General features: G+C 37.8%; 2 protein-coding genes across 2 annotated transcripts in view; one reads left to right on the top strand and one right to left on the bottom strand.

Annotated features, from left to right (window-relative positions):
- Positions 1-18834, top strand: part of LOC134806388 (protein O-mannosyl-transferase TMTC1-like) — a 163218-nt gene that overhangs the window by 33032 nt on the left and 111352 nt on the right. The gene's annotated exons all lie outside the window — the stretch shown is intronic.
- Positions 12992-17754, bottom strand: LOC134806258 (uncharacterized). Its single transcript, XM_063779487.1, has 2 exons — positions 16406-17754; positions 12992-14582 (listed from the first exon to the last, which is right to left on the bottom strand). The coding sequence occupies exon 1, from the start codon at positions 17434-17436 to the stop codon at positions 16411-16413; it is 1026 nt and encodes a 341-aa protein (XP_063635557.1). The 5' UTR covers positions 17437-17754; the 3' UTR covers positions 12992-14582; positions 16406-16410.

Here is an 18834-nt window from a genome sequence, read left to right as displayed (position 1 = left end):
AAAGACTGGCTTAGTTGACATCATCATCTTCTATTAATACTTTTCTAAACAAAGTTTTCAAATAAATTACACCCAAAAAGCATAACTCCGCTTTAAAATACATTGACCCTTTAGCGGCTCACGCTGATCGAATGCTGACGAAGTGCAAGGGGTCGTCTCTTCTCTCTCACTTACTGAAGCGTGTGAGATACCTGATAACACGACTCAAAGTCGTATCTAAATGAAATTAAAACCTTATTTTAAATTGACATCATCAATACTTCTATTAATACTTTTCTAAACAAATTTTCATATAAATTACACCCATAAAAGTAGCCTATTAACTCCGCTTTAAAATACATAGACCCTTTAGCGGCTCCGATTGGTGCTGAAGAAGTGCAAGGAGTCGTCTCTTCGCTCCCACTTATTGGAGCGTGTGAGGGTACCTTATAACAGGACTTAAAGTCGTATCAAAATGAAATAGAACCATATTTTAAAACAGAATCAACCTCCTGATCCCATCTACATCTCAAAACCATTTCACATGTAAACATCATCAAACGACTTACCGCTTGGACAATCGGAGCACTTTATAAATCAGAAAGCGACCGTTTCCCGGCCGCTCCGCGGTCGAGTCAAGTGGCCAGTGCGGCTGTAATCTGCCCATTTCCCGGCCTGTGCGCGCAAATTACCGAAGGGTGCAAACTACCGGCCGTAAGGGCTAGTTCACAAGGACAGTTTGGAAGAGGAAAATATCGTAACTCATTTATAGGTCTACCGTTTAACTGAGGCGGTGCATGGGTAAGAAGTTATTATGGTCAGCTATTTGAAGGCTTGGCTGCGTGAAGCTAATTTGTATTAGGTATACATAGCAAACATATAAAACATAAATATTTCAACTAAGTTTTAGTCCCATAGCTCAACTGCCTTCTATTAGACAAAAAAAATACCGCGCAACTTCTTGCTAACCGCGACTTGCCGTCTTCTTCCCTACCCCGTACTCCTTTTTATTTCTTATTTACTATTCATCAATTTGGTATAAAATTATCATTGAAAAGTTAGTAGTTATAGCCAGTCAAACAACTTTGTCAGTAGAAAAAGGCGCGAAATTTATATTTTCTATGGGAAGATAACCCTACGCGCCTACTATTTTTAAAATTGCCGCTTTTTTTTACTGACGGACATGCCTTAGCTTGACAGACTATAAATACATTACCTACTTTTAACAAGTTATATGTATTTTGTTTAGGAAATGTCAATCGTTGTGAACAATTCCTTATAATATTAAACGATCAGGAACGTCGTGCTATCCACCCTGTTTCATAAACGCATGTTGAATGAATGTCTTTGTAACAATGCCCATCATTAATGAATACCGTTATAAACGAATCCTAACACTATAGTCTGTATCTTTAGGTATTTAAAAAAGAGTAAAAAAAATTTACCCTCCGCTTCTTATGCCGGATGAGGGTAGATGAAAACATTACATGATCAAATAATGTCGGTTAAAGTCAGGTCGTTCAGTGACAGATCCAGGTGATTTTGTATTTGGTTGGTTAATCAATAAATATTATAACTACCCAAAAATGTACAAATTATTTGTTTACTTTTATTTAAGTACCTAAAGATACACAGTATAGTACTTACTCGTGGTACGGGTACTAGTGTTAGGATTCGTTTAGTACATAGTAGGAGTAAACGGTGTGCTCACATGCCTGCAATGTTCGCGAACTTTTACTAACAAGATCGGCTACATCAGCCACTTGCGAGCACACCAGCGACAGCAACGGAGTTGACAGCAGTCGCCGTGGCCGAAGTCGGCCGTGGAGTTATTATTATTACTGACAGTGTCAACACTGACATATTCGCTAACGTCTTTCTATACATCTCGCTCGCACTATTCAGTCAGCACGAGCGAGATGCATAGAAAGTAATTAGTTACGTATACGTTAGCGTATATGTAAGTGTTGACACTTTCAGACTCATGGTACTGGGTACGGGTATATTTAGTAGCGGTCAGGAATGTCATGTTTACCGCATTGTTTTCCAATCGTTCGGCAGCGGGATTGAGGTCAGCTGACAATACTCGTTACTAATGGGTGGTATTATTCAGTAATTGAAACAGCTTGGGCGGTGTAATTCGGTTTTAATTGATGTCGTATACAGTGATGCAATGTGTCGAATTGTATAATAACATTGGTTTAACATTGGTGGACTGGCTTGTTAAGGTCGCCGGAAGACGCTGGATGCGGGTCGCTTCCAACCGGCACGTATGGAGGTCCAAGGGGGAGGCCTATGTTCAGCAGTGGACGTCTTATGGCTGAGATGATGATGATGATGATGATGATTGGTTTTAAATAAGTAAGTAGGTACTTACTTTGTAATCGATACTTACTACGCATATCGGATGTAAGCTTGAAGTACAACCACACTTAAAACATACAAAATATTTTTATTAATACATATTTCAACAAATTTGTACAGGGTGAAATTTTAACCGCCAGCCATAGGGTTGGGTAGTGACTTTCCTTTACAGGTCATACTGAACATCTTTTATTATGGGACCAATGCCGAAATCGCGAAAAAAAATTGACTGCCCTATAGAAACCAGGCGGCATCACATCAGCGGGAGTGAATGAGATAGCCAATTTTTCTCCTCTAAAACATTGATCTGCCGAAATCGAGGAGTTGGTGGCTAGACCCAATATCATCGGCGAAACGAAATCCCACAGACTTCGCTGGTTCGGTCACCTATTAAGAATGGGAGAGGATCGGGCTGCCACGAGGGCGTAGCTGGGAAGGCCGACTGGTGGCCGCCCGGTAGGTCGGCCCAGATACCGCTGGGGAAACCCTGTGGAACGGATCAGCGTCAGCTTCAAGCCGATAACTGGCAGGAAATGGCGCAGGATCGGGAAAAGTGGCGTGCACTCGTTTCGGAGGCCAAGACCCTCTTTGGATCGCTGAGCCATATTAGTTAAAACCTTGATCTACTCATACAATTCGTACACGTTAGTAAAGTTAACTGACCGTTTTTTTCGCAATTGAATTAAGCTCAGTTAGTGCCCTTGTTAATAGTATTATCCTAACGAAACAAGACGTGTAAACAGCTGAATGTAGCGTTGATACAATTACTCATTATCACGTCGTTGGCTGGCTTCGGAGCACTTTACTACAGTCGCCATTAGATATATCGAAGCGGCCAAGGTGTTCACAATACCTGAACACACACTCTAACGCCTTGACAATAGAGGCGTGTTCAGATATTTGTGAGCACCTTGGCCGCTCCGATATATCTGATGGCGACTGTACAGTCCGTCGACGTCAAATATAACTACAGATGTAATGCATAATTGTTTTCCATCGTATTTTCACGGAAACGTACGAAAGTGTCTTGCTATTTAGTCAGTCTCGGTACAAAAAGTACTGAGGTTGACTGAAGTAGCATGACAAATACGAACGTTTCCGAGAAAATACGATGGAAAACAATTATGCACTACATCTGTAGACATTTTTAGGTTTAATACAAAAAACCGGCCAAGTGCGAGTCGGACTCGCGTTCCAAGGGTTCCGTATATTACACAATTTTTAACAATCAGTGCCGGATTAAGATATGTTGATGCCCTAAGGATTTCTAGGTGCCCCCTCTCCCTCGGGTCATCAAGATTACATTGATTTTTTGGTAAATTGAGAGAAGTTCATTGCCGCGTTACAGCTGAGAATGGAAATCAGTCACATCATTTTATCACGAAAATTGACAGTGCCGCAGCAGTAATGTTGCAACAGAGTACCTAATGCTGTTGCAGTCGCCACCCGAATGTCACCTTTATCATAGCTTAGAAAGTAATAGAAACGCGAGCGAAGCGAGCGCGGAAATTTTTCGATATAAAAACGCAATATGATAGACAGTTGTAAATTTTTACTTTTAGTATGGAAATCAGTCACATCATTTTATCACGGAAGTTGACAGTACTGCAGCAGTAACGTTGCAACAGAGTAATGTTGCTGCAGTCGCCACCCGAATGTCACCTTTATCATACCTTATAAAGTTATTGAAAACGCGAGCGAAGCGAGTGCGAAAATTTTTCGATATACAAACGCAATTTTACTTTTAGTCCCAACCAGGCGCGAATCCAGGATTTCATACAGAGAAGGGATGGGACAGTTTTCTATCAGCCTAGCTTCGCATAGGGCTCGATATTTCTTAGGCTTCGATATTCGAGGTTGTATCCATGCATAAAATATGCAAGAAAGCAGAGCTTGGAATTGAATAGGCGAAGTGTGAGAAAGGCAGTAGGCCTAGCTGCGAAAGAGGAAAGCTTGGATTTGGATCCACGCCCAAGTGTAATTAAGGCAGAAGGTTTCGCATAAGACCTAACGCCGAACCGCAAAAGAGTGGGTTGAAATCGAATCTATGCATGTAATCACGACTCTTCTACTGCTACCGATTGTTTCCCAAAGAATTACGCGCCATTATTTTTGCAAATTAGCTTTTGGACAGCTAAAAAAAAATCGTGTGGTAAAAACGATGTGTCTGTCCCTAATTTTAAAATTTGTTCACCTTTTTCAACCTGGCATTTTGGTGCCCCTCCTGAACGTGGTGCCCTAAGCACGTGCTTGTTTTGCTTATTGGTTACAAAGTCTTTATTAATTCAACTATTAAAGTCGACGAGTATAAAAAACTTTAAGCTAGCTCTCAATTTAACATTTTTTTAAAACATTATTTTTAATTTGACCTTACAATTACTCGTAAGTAGGTAAGACCGTTAAATATTTAAAATGATTATCTTATCAGAAAATTATCACCAATTACTCTAAGAAAACTACTACTCTAAGTAATCCGGCACTGTTAACAATGTATTTTTTATGTGAAACGTGAGTGAAATCTCTTTCAAAAATCCGTAGGGGTCGGATTAAAAACTGTAATTAAGTCCGACTCACGCTTGACTGTACATTTCTAATAGGTTTTCCTGTCATCTATAGGTATAGACCTATTTTATGTATTTTTTTCAAAATTTTAGACCTAGTAGTTTCGGAGATAAGGGGGGGAATGGTCATTTTTTGCCTATTTTCTTGAATAACTTCTAAACTGTTGATTCGAAAATTATAAAAAAAAAATATTTAAAATCCTTACAATAAGCTCTTTCATTTGATTTGTAACATGATATAGTTTGAAAATTTTTTATTTTTATTTTTTCATTAACCCCCAAAAGTGGCCCCCATGTTTAAAATTCATTTGTTTACGTTACATGTCCGTATTCGGGTCACAAACTTACATATGTGTACCAAATTACAACTTGATTGGTCCAGTAGTTCCGGAGAAAATCGGCTGTGACAGACGGACAGACAGACGCACGAGTGATCCTATAAGGGTTCCGTTTTTTCCTTTTGAGGTACGGAACCCTAAAAAGGAGATATGCAAGTTTACTTGGCCAATCAAACTGCACAAAAATCGGCATTTTTAAGGAATACCTATAAAAAAAATGTGTGCTAAATTGTCAAAATAAATTCATGTTTACCATTGACGTTTAATATCTTTGCTTTGACTTACGAGATGGAATACCGAGACTTACCGCTTTAACTATTGTTGTATATCGTGCGGAGTGTCGTTTTATAGGTACTTAGGTACATATTTCAAAATGAATACCGGTCCGATTCGAACTTTAAGATACGTCAAATATTAGGTAGGTACGTCTAGATACGATATCGTTTATCGTTTTTGTTTGAAGAAACGTCACTTTTGGTACTGATATATCTAATCTATATCGTATCTAGACGTAATATTTAACGAACCTTAAAACTCGAATCGGGTCGTACGGGTCTTTCACAGCCATTTTTCGATAAAGTGTATATTTTCGGAAATAATCGCTACGAAAAAAATCGTGTAATATAATGTGAGGAATGGCATGACATCAATTTTTCATTAGGTAATAAAGTAAAATAAAATGTCGAAACTTTAATGTCGTGTAAATTTAATATTTTTTTTTATAATGAAGGTAAGTACTTGATTTTGATAGATGGCTTCATTTCCACTGCCCTATTCGAACTTTAAGATAAGGTCACTGTGGCGAAGTCCGGCATACTTTATTTTTTTTTTACTTTGGATTGATCTAGTTCCGTTAATTATTCACCTATGTTACTGCTTGTAATCGCATACGATGAAGAATTTAATAATTAATAGTTTAGCCTTAGTGACAGATCATTTCAAGCACAAATTAAGCAAAACCAATGGCATTTTTTAAAATTCGGCGAGTAGACGGACTTCCCGTGCAGTTTAAGGGAAGTCCGTCTAGTTATGATATCAGCCAATCTATGGGTGCGTATGTGTTCGTAGTCAAATTCCTAAAAAGAACGGATCAAGACAATGAAAAGTGTATTTTAAACTTGTTAATATACGGTTTAGATTCCAAATAAACACCATTTTTCTAAAACAAAGGCAAGTCCGGCATATACTACCAAAATGGGGTGGTAAACCTTTTTTGGCAAATAATTAAACATAATTATTTTTTTGATTTCCGAAATAAAAGATCAATAGTAATTTTAAAATGAATTTTAATCGTTTCTTTTAATTTACTGAGATCAAAATTTAATAAAGTAACATCATGCGCAAAGTCAGGAGGATTTTTTGATACCTTATCAAATCGTTATAATATTAAAGTCGCAAAAACAGTTGGTAATCTCTGATTTAACGAAAGTCCGGCATATGACGGACTTGCCTTGAACATAATAGACGGACTTTCCAACTTAGTCAAATTTTAATATGATAAATTGTGGAACGTATAATTACAAAACTAAGCTAATTTCTGATATTTTAAAAATAGAATAAAGACAACTGGTTCTTATGCTACCTACGTAGTTACTTTCTGATGCACAATCTTTTCAAAAACTATTTTTAACAATTTTTTTTCGAACGGCTGTCGCACTATGACTTCGAGTTCAAAACACGAAATGACTTGTTGAGGCGAATTGCTCTGAAGTTGGTTGTCACAGCGCCATCTGTTTTACAGTGACGGAACTAGCGCGAAAAACTGGTTAATCGACTGGACTCCAAAGTCGCATACGCCTTCAAATTCAAAAGTTATAACGTGTTGACGGACTTGCCTTATAGACGGACTTGCCCACAGTGACCTTACGTCAATTAATAGATCTAGAAACGATATGGATTAGATGTGTCAGTGTCAAAAGTGACGTTTTTGTTTGAAGAAACGTCACATTTGACACTGACACATCTAATCCATATCGTTTCTAGATCTATTAACTGACGTATCTTAAAGTTCGAATTGGGCCGCCATTCATCAAACCAGATTAATGGTGACATTCCATTTCTAACTGCAGCTGCAATACAGCAATTTTACTATGGAAATTGACAATGACAGCGACGTGTTCAGTACCAGTAGTGCAGCTGCGGTTAGAAATGGAATGTTACCATAATTCATAAAAATCAACATGAGTCAACATTCTGATTGTAGCGTTAACGAAATTACTCATTATCGCGTTGGTTTGCTTGATAGAGGCGCGCTACTAATTGCCACATGCTCTCAGTGATTCCACCATTCAACGAGAATTCATTATCCCTCCACTTCATCAGCCCGAATAATCTTATTACGGAATTTATAAAACACTCTGATTGAAATTATAAGTGTAACACCTTATGAGAAAATTAATAGATAATTGAAAATGCTTGTTTGGTCTAAAATAACAAACATAGTTAGTTACCTACGTATTACATACTAGTTGCTCTGTGAGATGTAACTGAAAAAGAAAGTATGGCTCTGCCATGCCTGAAACAAATCTAAGTACAGAAGCGCCAAAAAAGGCCATATTATTATTGAAACTTAAAAAAAATTACGAGAATCGGTTGAGAAATCCGACTTATAGAGGAGAAAAACTAGACAGACAGACATACGAAATAAATTTTGCCGAAGCTGGAGTATTGTTTTCTTTATTCTAATAAAATTACAAGTTGTCCTCGTCTCATTTATTAATGATAATGCTTTCCTACTTATTAAGATACAAACCCTCTGTTGATTCCTCAAAAAATCCTTATATTCATTTAATTAAAATCACCCTTTTTATCTCATCTTTACAGTACCGGTTAATCTCCTGTGAGCTTCCTTCACCAAACCACCTTAACTCCAAGAAGTCGTAACTCGCTTAGTCTTTTAATAAAATAAAGTCCTTTTGCAAGAAAGGTCCCAGATCAGTACGATGTACGAGAGAACTACCGCCATTTTTACGCCTTTTATGCCCGATAAATGGACGACGTTAACAGGGCATGTATTCGAGACAGGACATGCCTTACGTCAGGAGTCTCGAATAAACCAGTGTAAGATGAGCTAGAGATCCGTAACATCCATGCGTAATCAGGGAGCGCAGTCAAACTGGACGCCTGAGTTATCGTCTCACCCGTACACTGCAAGTAATAGGGATAACATCTCAGGGCTACCGACTATGGGGTGATTATAGCACTAGGGGTTTTTACGACTTTTCTTGGGGTTTCATTATAAAAGAACTTAGCGCCATAAATTTTGTTTGAGCGAATCTGAATCTTGTACTTTATGAGTTATGAAGCTTTCATATTATTTACGCATAATATATGTATGTTGTTCCGTATCAAAAAAGCCCTGTGAATAAATTATCTTTATTTCGCACATTTTGTATCTATAAAGGAAATTTAATGATGGCTTTATCTCCAAAGTATACCTTCTGTACATATATTGGACATATTTGAACTAATTTGAAGCTGTCAAAGCACTATAAATAAGTATGTACAGTCACCTGCAATAATATGTTACTCTTCGAAGGCCGCAAAAATATGTGACACGCTTTTATGGCTCTACAAATAAGATCTTGTCAGATATATTTGCGGCCTTCGTTGCGTAACATATTATTGCAGGTGACTGTACCTACTGTCGTAGTCGAGACAACTCTATTGATATTTCATAAAAGGTCACCTACAATTTGTTTTTACGAGTAAGTTATTTTTGACGTTTACGTATCTTGTTTTTTACAGGCTGTAAGCTGTGCAGACCTCCATACAATAAGTACCTATATGTACCTATGTATCTAGGTCGTCCCGCCATGTTAGTTTTGGTCTTCCTCTGCCCCTATATCCCTGTTATCCACTGCACTCTGTGGCTAGATTGGCCCAGCGTTACAGCGTTCCTCAATTTTATAACAACAAATTAAAAAAGGGGTAAGAGTATCTAGAATCGCCAAATTAAGTACTTTTAATTAAATAACAAAACTAGATGTATGAGCATCGAATCAATTAAAAGCCGTTTGTTCGATTCGAAGTGTCATATCGATCTGTCTTTACCCGCGATAGCGTGAAACTAGGATGCGTCTGCCATGCCTTTGTGCTCTCATACAATCAGTTGCCTCTTGTATGCCGTTTTCTTTATTTTCTTCAGGGTTGCCACACGGTTCTAGATGTCAAAAAACCGAACAAAAGCTTGTCTGTTCTATAATTTTCATATTCCGTTAATAAATAATTTCAAGTCTCATTAAAAGCTATACTTACAAACTTTGTTAACGAAACTTTGTTTGTTGTATGTCAACGAACTAAGACTTATGTCAAACACACTATAAAAATATTTAACAGCTACCTTTTAAGAGAAATAATGAATATTAGTTTTTTTCCACTTTTTTATTTATAGGTACGATTTATGAACAATAATAGTCTAAAAGGATGGGATATTTTAATGTTTAGTTTAATTATTCTGTTAATACTTTTTTTGTTGATAAACTAAAGTCTAAAAGGTAGAAAAATGAGCAATCGTAGAATCTTATTACTTATTTAAATTAGAATCTAAACTACTCCAATTTTTTTAAAGTTATTGTTCTCAGAGAATTTTCTTTACCAGCAAGTATTTAAACCGTATACGTATAAAGTAGAGATGTGCGCCGATGGCAAAATCATCGGCGGCGGCGTCCGATGATTTTTTGACCGGCGGCGGCGGCGTGATCGGCGTGAAATCGGCGTGGCATATTTTTTGATACTGCATGAGAACGTGGCTGTAGAAACTCTATATTAAAGCCTTCCGAGTATTTACTAGGCTATCCAAAACATATTATACTAGACGGGCCCGCAGCTCCGCTCGCGTAAATGAAATAAAGAGTGTGTCAACCCGGCCAGGGTTCATAACGGTGATAGGGATTTCTTATTTGTACTCGTTATTTGGATAACTTAATACGCAAAATATCTGAAAAAAATTATGTGATTTGATAAAAGGCAAAATTATACTTCTACGTAGTTATTCATTTAAAACTCGTTTCAACATAAAATTATTATTTATTTTTATAAGCCTAATTGCAAAAACGTTCATTAGATTAATTTCCGCCTTAAGACGAATATGGACGACCACCGCCCATAAATCGTTTTTTATCCCGTTCTGGTTTTTCAATTTTATATATATGATGATTGCCGAAAATTATATCCCATCATGACACTTGGCAACCAATACCAACCTAACGGTTACCAACGGTATGTTTAAATATAAAAATAAAAAGGATACTTTAAAACGCTACATTTTAGGCAGTATTTTTTTTTACTTTGTAAGTGGAATACAAATAAAACACAAAAAGATTTATTTATAAGTTAAGTCTTAAATCTATGTATATTGACTTTTCCCAGCCGCTGTCGCCTCACCTAGGATTTGTTACGAAATAATGATGAACTACATACTTACATTTGTCTGAACTGAAGTTTAACAGAAATGTAATGTTAGATTAAAGATGTCATCGTTTTCGAAAGAAAACGTCTCTGGCAGGTAGATTCGCTCAACAGAATGTCTTTGAAGTGTCCCGTTTTACGGAATACTAAGGTCTACTTTGTTTTCTTTACTGCTAGCTTAGTGATGATAGTTGGTGATTTAAGTTCCTATAAGTACCTAGGTATTAATAAGTAATTGTTTAAATAGCTTATTGCGAAGTTTTAGACTGATTTTTATAATTTTGATTAAAATATACAGGGTGTCCCTAGCCATTGGACAAAGCCGAAATACAAAGTATCATAACAATCTGTGTAGCGGTTACGAAGAAATTAACAAATTACAATTTTTTTACTTTGGAGCAACCTGTATGTGTTAGTAGTTCCTGAGGTAATAAATAGTATGAAACCTTCTTCGACCGTTTTGATTATCTTTTTTATTGATGACATTAATAAGATTCTGACTTTTGATAAATGTCATCATTGCTGCACATTTTCAAACAAATTGTCAAAAGCACTGCCAATGATTAATACAGTATGTTTATTTTTGCTGTCGATTATTGGAAATAACTTTTGTTTGATAATATATTTTTCTATCTTTTGTTCTAATTAAAAAATTATTACCGTTAGAGCATTTCTTAGAAGTAACCCTACGTGGGATTTCAGGGTTTGTCTAATGGCTAAGGTCACGCTGTATATTGTTAAGTACAAGAAGCTGATAATCACCATAAAATGACTAAGAATTGATCATGTGTAATTTTAAATGAAATTGTATATTATATAAATTAATAAATATGATTTATTTATTTATCACATAATATACAATTTCATTTACGTTTTACAAAAAAGCTGTGCGAAAAAATATCAAATAATAACCTGAGATCCAGAAACTAGATCTTGTTTAAATTAACACTAAATCGTTATCACAGCTAACACCGCAACGACAATAATGATGCTAATTTGGTTCACCATCAAATAATAAGCGAAAAAGCATAAGGATCTTTAAATTATACGTCTGATACTATCTATTCACTACGCAACATGGAATAAGACACGATAGGTATCAAAATTTCCCACGCCGATTATACGCCGGTCAAATTTATCGGCGGCGGCGGCGTGGAAAAATCGTCGGCGGCGGCGGCGCGGCGGCGCGGCGCACATGTCTAGTATAAAGATAGCCTGGGCTCGAAGTGTCCCGCCCGGCTGACAGCCCTATCCTCGGTATCGGAGAATTTATTGTATGTGCTCGTTGTTTTATTTGGTTCCGCCTCAATTTACCGAAGCGATAAACGCATTTACAGCCAACGGAAACAATAGTGACATGTTTCTTCTTCAAAAGTCATAAAAAACCGGACAAGTGCGAGTCTGACTCGCCCACCGAGGGTTCCGTACTTTTTAGTATTTGTTGTTATAGCGGCAACGGAAATACATCATCTGTGAAAATTTCAACTGTAGCTATCACGGTTCGTGAGATACAGCCTGGTGACAGACGGACGGGAAGACGGACGGACGGACGGACGGATGGACGGATGGACGGATGGACGGACGGACGGACAGCGGAGTCTTAGTAATACGGTCCCGTTTTACCCTTTGGGTACGGAATCCTAAAAAAGTAAGAGCAGTCCTGCCAGCCTAGCCAAGGTGGCAATCGCTATCGCTACGACAACAAAACGCTTTGTGTCTCTTCCATATTAGTGCGACAGTGACAATTGCGTTTCGATCGCTACGGAGCGCAAGCGATTGGCATTTTGGCTACGCGGCCTGGAGTCACAAGGCTCCTGACATGAACCATTTTTAGGGTTCCGTACCCAAAGGGTAAAACGGGACCCTATTACTAAGACTTCGCTGTCCGTCCGTCCGTCCGTCCGTCCGTCCGTCCGTCCGTCCGTCCGTCCGTCTGTCACCAGGCTGTATCTCACGAACCGTGATAGCTAGACAGTTGAAATTTTCACAGATGATGTATTTCTGTTGCCGCTATAACAACAAATACTAAAAACAGAATAAAATAAAGATTTAAATGGGGCTCCCATAGAACAAACGTGATTTTTGACCAAAGTTAAGCAACGTCGGGAGTGGTCAGTATTTGGATGGGTGACCGTTTTTTTTTTGCTTTTTTTTTTTGTTTTTTTTTTGCATTATGGTACGGAACCCTTCGTGCGCGAATCCGACTCGCACTTGCCCGGTTTTATTATTATCATTTAACATTCATTTTAAAAAGTGCCAAAAAAAACTTTTTTGTCATGCGTGTTTCATGCTCGAAATAGGTATCGTTATAGAAGAACCGGGTGGTATTGGAGTGTTGATAAAATAAGATTTTAGCACTTATTTGATGATCAAACGAACTTCTTGAAGTGAAGTTCGATCGAAATTATATGAGTCACTTCATTTGAAGATATAAATTTATATTAACCATGTAGTTTCCCTATTGTACAGGTAGCATCGCACACATTTAAGAGTAAGTATTTTGATTTAAAACTGACAAATAGCAACTTCCGCCCACTTCCGGTTATCCCTCCCCAGCGTGGGGCGGCCGCTCAGCTCCTCATTATTTTTAGAGAAGTCAGGAACCAAAACTTATATCAGGGTTCTAGGGCGGGAGGGACCTTATATTATATCTTCAAATGAAGTGACTCATATAATTTCGATCGAACTTCACTTCAAGAAGTTCGTTTGATCATCAATTATATTTCGTCACTTCATTTTTCAGATATAAATTTATATTAACCATGTAGATGTTTAGAGATATAAGTTTTGGTGATATTAAAAAGGAAACCAGTGTATGTATTAAATATATTTTAATAACAGAACCAAGAATGCATGTTTTATTTTATCATATTTATTATAACCTTGACAATCTTCTAATTGATCTTAATTGTACCTATGTTGAGTTATTTGGTAAACAAACAGACCTGGCAAATTCAGAGTGATCTATAATGGGTCTATTATAGAATTTGGCAAACGTCAGTGACGAGCTGGACCAGCCCGCTGTTTTCCTAATAACGTCAACACTAACACCAGCCGCGTTCGCAGCTGACGTTGACGCATGTCGTGCGCTGTGTGCGCCGTACATCACATCTACTCCGCTCGCTGATAATACTTTTTTGATCCATTTACTAATGGTTTGCGATGAAGCAGCTTTATAGGGACGTCTGCAGGTTAAGAAAAGATTATTTATCGTATCAGTTCTCATATCCTTTGTTATATCTAAGTAATCATTTAACGCTTTCGCAGGGCAAATTGTGGGGTCTTCCTTAAAATAAGGAAGAATTAGTACTGGCTGCTCTCTATTAGGCCCAGAAGTTTTAATAATATCAGTGATGAATATTTGAGCACCATTGGGTGTAAACTGTATATTATTTACTTTAATTAACGACAGCGTTTGAACACGGTGGGCCGTACATAATGCGAATAACACAGCTAATTTTTTAGTTAAATTTTCGAAAGGGATGTCTTTATGAGGCGTCCATTGCGAAATATAGTGTAACACTTTTTTTGGGTCCCATGTACTGTTGTATTTAGGGGCAGTAGGTTTAAGTCTATACACGCCTTTCAATAATCGTCTTACTAATGGGTCCGATCCAATGTTCTTAGGGCCTAATAGCAAAGATAAAGCTGAGCGATGAGAATTGATAGTACCATAAGACGCGCCTTTAGAAAACTGCTCAGATAGGAATGTAATTACCGATTTAATAGAACCTTCAAAGAAATCAACTTGATTAATTAAACAAAAGTCCCACCAAAGCTTGAGGGATGAGTTATATTGACTTATCGTATTGTCAGCGAGCGAGGCCACCATCAGCTTTATAGCGACAGCCGTGTGTCCCTGCCGTGCGTAGGCTTCCCGCAAAGCTTCGCGACACCCAGGGTAAGTTTTCTGAACAGGGGGTGATGACTCCTGAAAGGAGAATGTAACAGGTCTTTATGCGGTCCAAAATACATTATTTCAGAAACTAACATACTTTTTAAAAGAGGGTACCACGGCTGTGATGGCCAATGTGGAAATACGACAACGCCAGTTGCATTGTCTTCGAATATTTTTTGTACGCATTTCAACATCAACGAGAATGGAGGAAATGCATAGAAATAATATTCGTTCCAACTCACTGTAAAGGCATCAATTGTTAGGGCCTCTGGGTCTCTTTTCCACGATATGTAATCGTGACATTTAGCGTTGGTGCGAGACGCAAACAAATCAATTTGCGGTTGTCCGAATTTACTTACTATAGTCTCATAAACCGTCTGAGAGAGCTCCCATTCCGTATCTGGATTAATTTTTCTTGATTCTTCGTCAGCTTCAAAATTCTCCGTTGTATTTATGTATGATGCAAATAACCAGATATTTCGTGTCTCGCACCACTGCCAGATTTGTCTAGTAAGGTTTGTTAAATGTGGGTATTGAATACCGCCCATCCTATTGATATAACTTAACGCAGTTGTGTTATCTACCCTCAATAATATTGCGCAGTTAAAACAATTTTGTGCCAAACATTTTAATCCTAAGAAAATAGCTAATAATTCGAGATAATTTATATGGTGGTTTCGCTCGTCGTCCCTCCAATAACCATTAACGCGATCATTGTCACTGACTGCTCCCCAGCCAGTGGAGGATGCATCAGTAAAAATAACTTTGTTAAAATTTAATGTTCTCATAGGGCTCGTTGCGCTATATATGTGTTGAGCCCACCAAACCAGATCGTTAATAATTGTTTTTGGAGGGGTGACCTTAGTTTCATAGTCGTCAGTTTTTTGTAGAAACAGGTATTTTTCCCGTTCCAAGATTTTAGTGTATAGCCAGCCATATCGTACAGCTGGGCAAGCGGCGACTAGAACACCAATAAGTTGGGCGAATTCTCGAATTGTACATCTTGGCAAGGACATAAATTTATGGACTAACTGTGCAATTTTGTTTTGTTTATCTATAGGTAATGACACTGTCAAGTTAGCCGTATTATACATAAAGCCAAGAAATTTACAGATTTGTTTAGGTTTTAATGAACTTTTTTCGTAATTAATCACAAACCCTAGGCAAACGAGTAGGTTTAGTGTTTCGTTGACATTTTTAACACATTCTGTATAAGAATTGCCGATACATAGAATGTCGTCAAGATATACGACAGATTTAAAGCCGCGTGACCTGAGAAATGTTACAACTTCTCTCATTATTTTACTAAACACTCTAGGGGCTACTGAGAGTCCATACGGCAAGGAGGTGAATTCATATGTTAGTAAACGTGATTGATTATCTTCAAATTGGAAGCGTAAAAACTTTCTACATGAACTGTGGATAGGTATAAGAAGATAAGCTTCTTTTAGGTCAATTGTTGCTAAAAAACCGTTTTTAGGGATAAGCTTAGATGCAGTTCTGTAGTCTTCCATCTGGAAATGTTCGGTTTTTATAAATTTATTAAGTGGTTTGAGGTTAAGTATGAATCTTTTACCTCCATTTGACTTAGATGCCAAGAATATTCTAGATATAAATTGATCCGGTAATGGGAGACATTCTGAAACTGCACCTAAGTTCAAAAGGTTTTGAATAGCTTCAGACATTTCATGTTTTTCCTGATTTGACCATATCGAATTATTGGGTACTACATTTTGAACAACATCAGTGTCAAAGGGGATACTATATCCTTCCCGGATCCATTTTAATATTAACAAATTACCAGTAATGTTTTGCCAACAATCAAAAAAGTAATGTATTCTACCCGCATGTGGTACCTGTGTTAACGGCGCGCTAATTGGGCACGCGTTGTCGCCTTGCTGGCCGGCCTCGTCTGAGCCGACGAGGCAGAGCTCGGTCTGTAAGATGACGTCCTCCTGGGCGCTCCCCGCGTCATCTTGATCAGCGGGTAACGGGGAGGCCACGACCAGTTTCCCCGATGTTGGGGAGGACGAGCGGTTGATGTAGATGGATATGGTGGGTAGGATGGGGCCGGGATTAGGTTAGTAGGATTTTTCTTTATTTGAAGGCCTTGCTTCTCTATAGCTTTACAAGCTTTAATTTTTTCGGATAAATTGTTTCCGAATAATGTTTCGTCACGGCTTGCGTCTTGAATTACATTTAGAAACTGTTTTTCTAAACCGGGTGTTAATAGCTTGATTCTGGCTTGTGTATTAACATGATGTAGATCGCTTAAAATGCGGCAGGCGTCACTTAAGAACCTAATTGCTTTTAAATTATCTTCGTTGCCGTTGATCAAGACGTCCATAGCTCTGTTGATCGCCGTGATGCCTGCGCCCAGTTGTTGCTGATTGAAACTTATTTTCTTATCCCTACCTCGAGCTGTTTCTGGAACGGCGGCAGATATCTCTGGATTTAGTTTCGGTGACTGCAACAAACTACAGTTTTGAGGAACTAAGTATTCCTTAAGAAGTTTGTCCTTGTCGTCCTTTGACATGCCTTTTTTTAATAAAGGCGTCCAAAGTTGTGCTAGGTTTTCGTGTATTTTGTTGCCGTACACCGCATCATCACCAGTTTTGGCACCCAGTGCCACTAAAATATCAGGATTTAGCTCTGACGCGATTTGATCTGCGTCCGTGGCCTTCAAAGGATCCGCTACTAACGGTTCTAATTGTAATTCAGGCTCATGATTTGGTTGTAACTCGGGTTCAGGGTTTGGTTGTGACTCGGGTTCAGGATTTGGTTGTAACTCGGGTTCAGGGTTTGGTTGCAACTTAGGGTCAGGATTTGGTTGGAGCTCAGGCACCGGATGTAATTGTAATTCGGCCTCGGCGCCCGTGTGCAACATAACCTCCTCAGGTGTATTTCCATGTGTATCTGCAATATGTAATCTTATAAGATATCTATTTGTAAAATAGAACAAAACGACAGCCTCAATCGGCTCTAATGCTCAAAGTAAAAATTCGCAAGGAATGGAAATATCTAGGCCCTTTTGTTTCGTTTCGTGCGTTATTCGATCTTTTGCCTTCGTGTTGGTTCACGACCAACCCCCGGGCGAAATCAATGTTCGAAATACGAACGTACTTTCCTTCGTGTTGGTTCACGACCAACCCCCAGGATGATTTATTCCTTCGTGTTAGTTCTCGACTAACCCCCAGGATATATATATTTTTTAATTATTATTATTTTTTTTTTTTTTTTTTTTTATTGCACGTCATAAAAAAGATAAAAGTTGGCTCTCGGCCAGAGTAGGTAGTGTACGAAACGGGCAGAAAGATTTTCGAGACTAACGTTGATTTACGATACTTACCGTCACCATCGGAAGAATCCGATGAAGAGTAAACTATTCTTCTACGAGATTCTTCTAGTTTTCTTATTTTATTTTTATAATATTTGATGCGCGCACTACGTTTCGGCATCGTGCTTAGCGTGTGCTCGCTACCGCGCACAAATAAGGAATGAGGAGCTGAGCGGCCGCCCCACGCTGGGGAGGGATAACCGGAAGTGGGCGGAAGTTGCTATTTGTCAGTTTTAAATCAAAATACTTACTCTTAAATGTGTGCGATGCTACCTGTACAATAGGGAAACTACATGGTTAATATAAATTTATATCTGAAAAATGAAGTGACGAAATATAATTACACTATGTCAACTTTAGCCTGTCTCTCTTAAAATTAAGTTTTAGTTAATGTGTAAATATCGTGAAAGTTTAAATCAATGTTTTGTGATGGTGGTAATAGTAAATATTTTGTTAGCATTTATCGTTCCTAAACGTTTTATTTTAAATATTTCTTTTATTATTATATCTTGGTACACAAAACATTATGTCTGTATTATTTAAACTTAACACAGTTAAAAATTTACAGTTACAAAAGGCGCACTTAATGCTATGCGGCATTCTCTAACAGTCAACCTTTAAACCAAACAGAGAAGAATAGTTGGTGCGGAGTATTATGTAAAAAAAAATATGTACAACAATAATATATAGGTACTTGTATGTGTATTATTGACTTCATTCAATGACTTACAATGTATTTTGCTTATTTTGTATCAATTCTCACTGTATATTTTTGCTAAACATTCAGTATTTGACACACGAACGGGATCCATAAGGATTTTCACCGCATCTATGTCACTCGCATTATATTTTAGTATTTTATTTCCTGAGGGGTTACATCCTTTAATTTCCGTTATTCCTAAAACCAGGGCCTTCTATAGACGAAATGGCTTTTCACTGCTTTATGCC

The sequence above is a fragment of the Cydia splendana genome, chromosome 3 (assembly GCF_910591565.1).
Source record: "Cydia splendana chromosome 3, ilCydSple1.2, whole genome shotgun sequence".
Lineage (NCBI taxonomy): Eukaryota > Metazoa > Arthropoda > Insecta > Lepidoptera > Tortricidae > Cydia > Cydia splendana.
The sequence above is the reverse complement of the archived record's forward strand: the minus strand, read 5'-3'. Positions and strand labels throughout refer to the sequence as shown.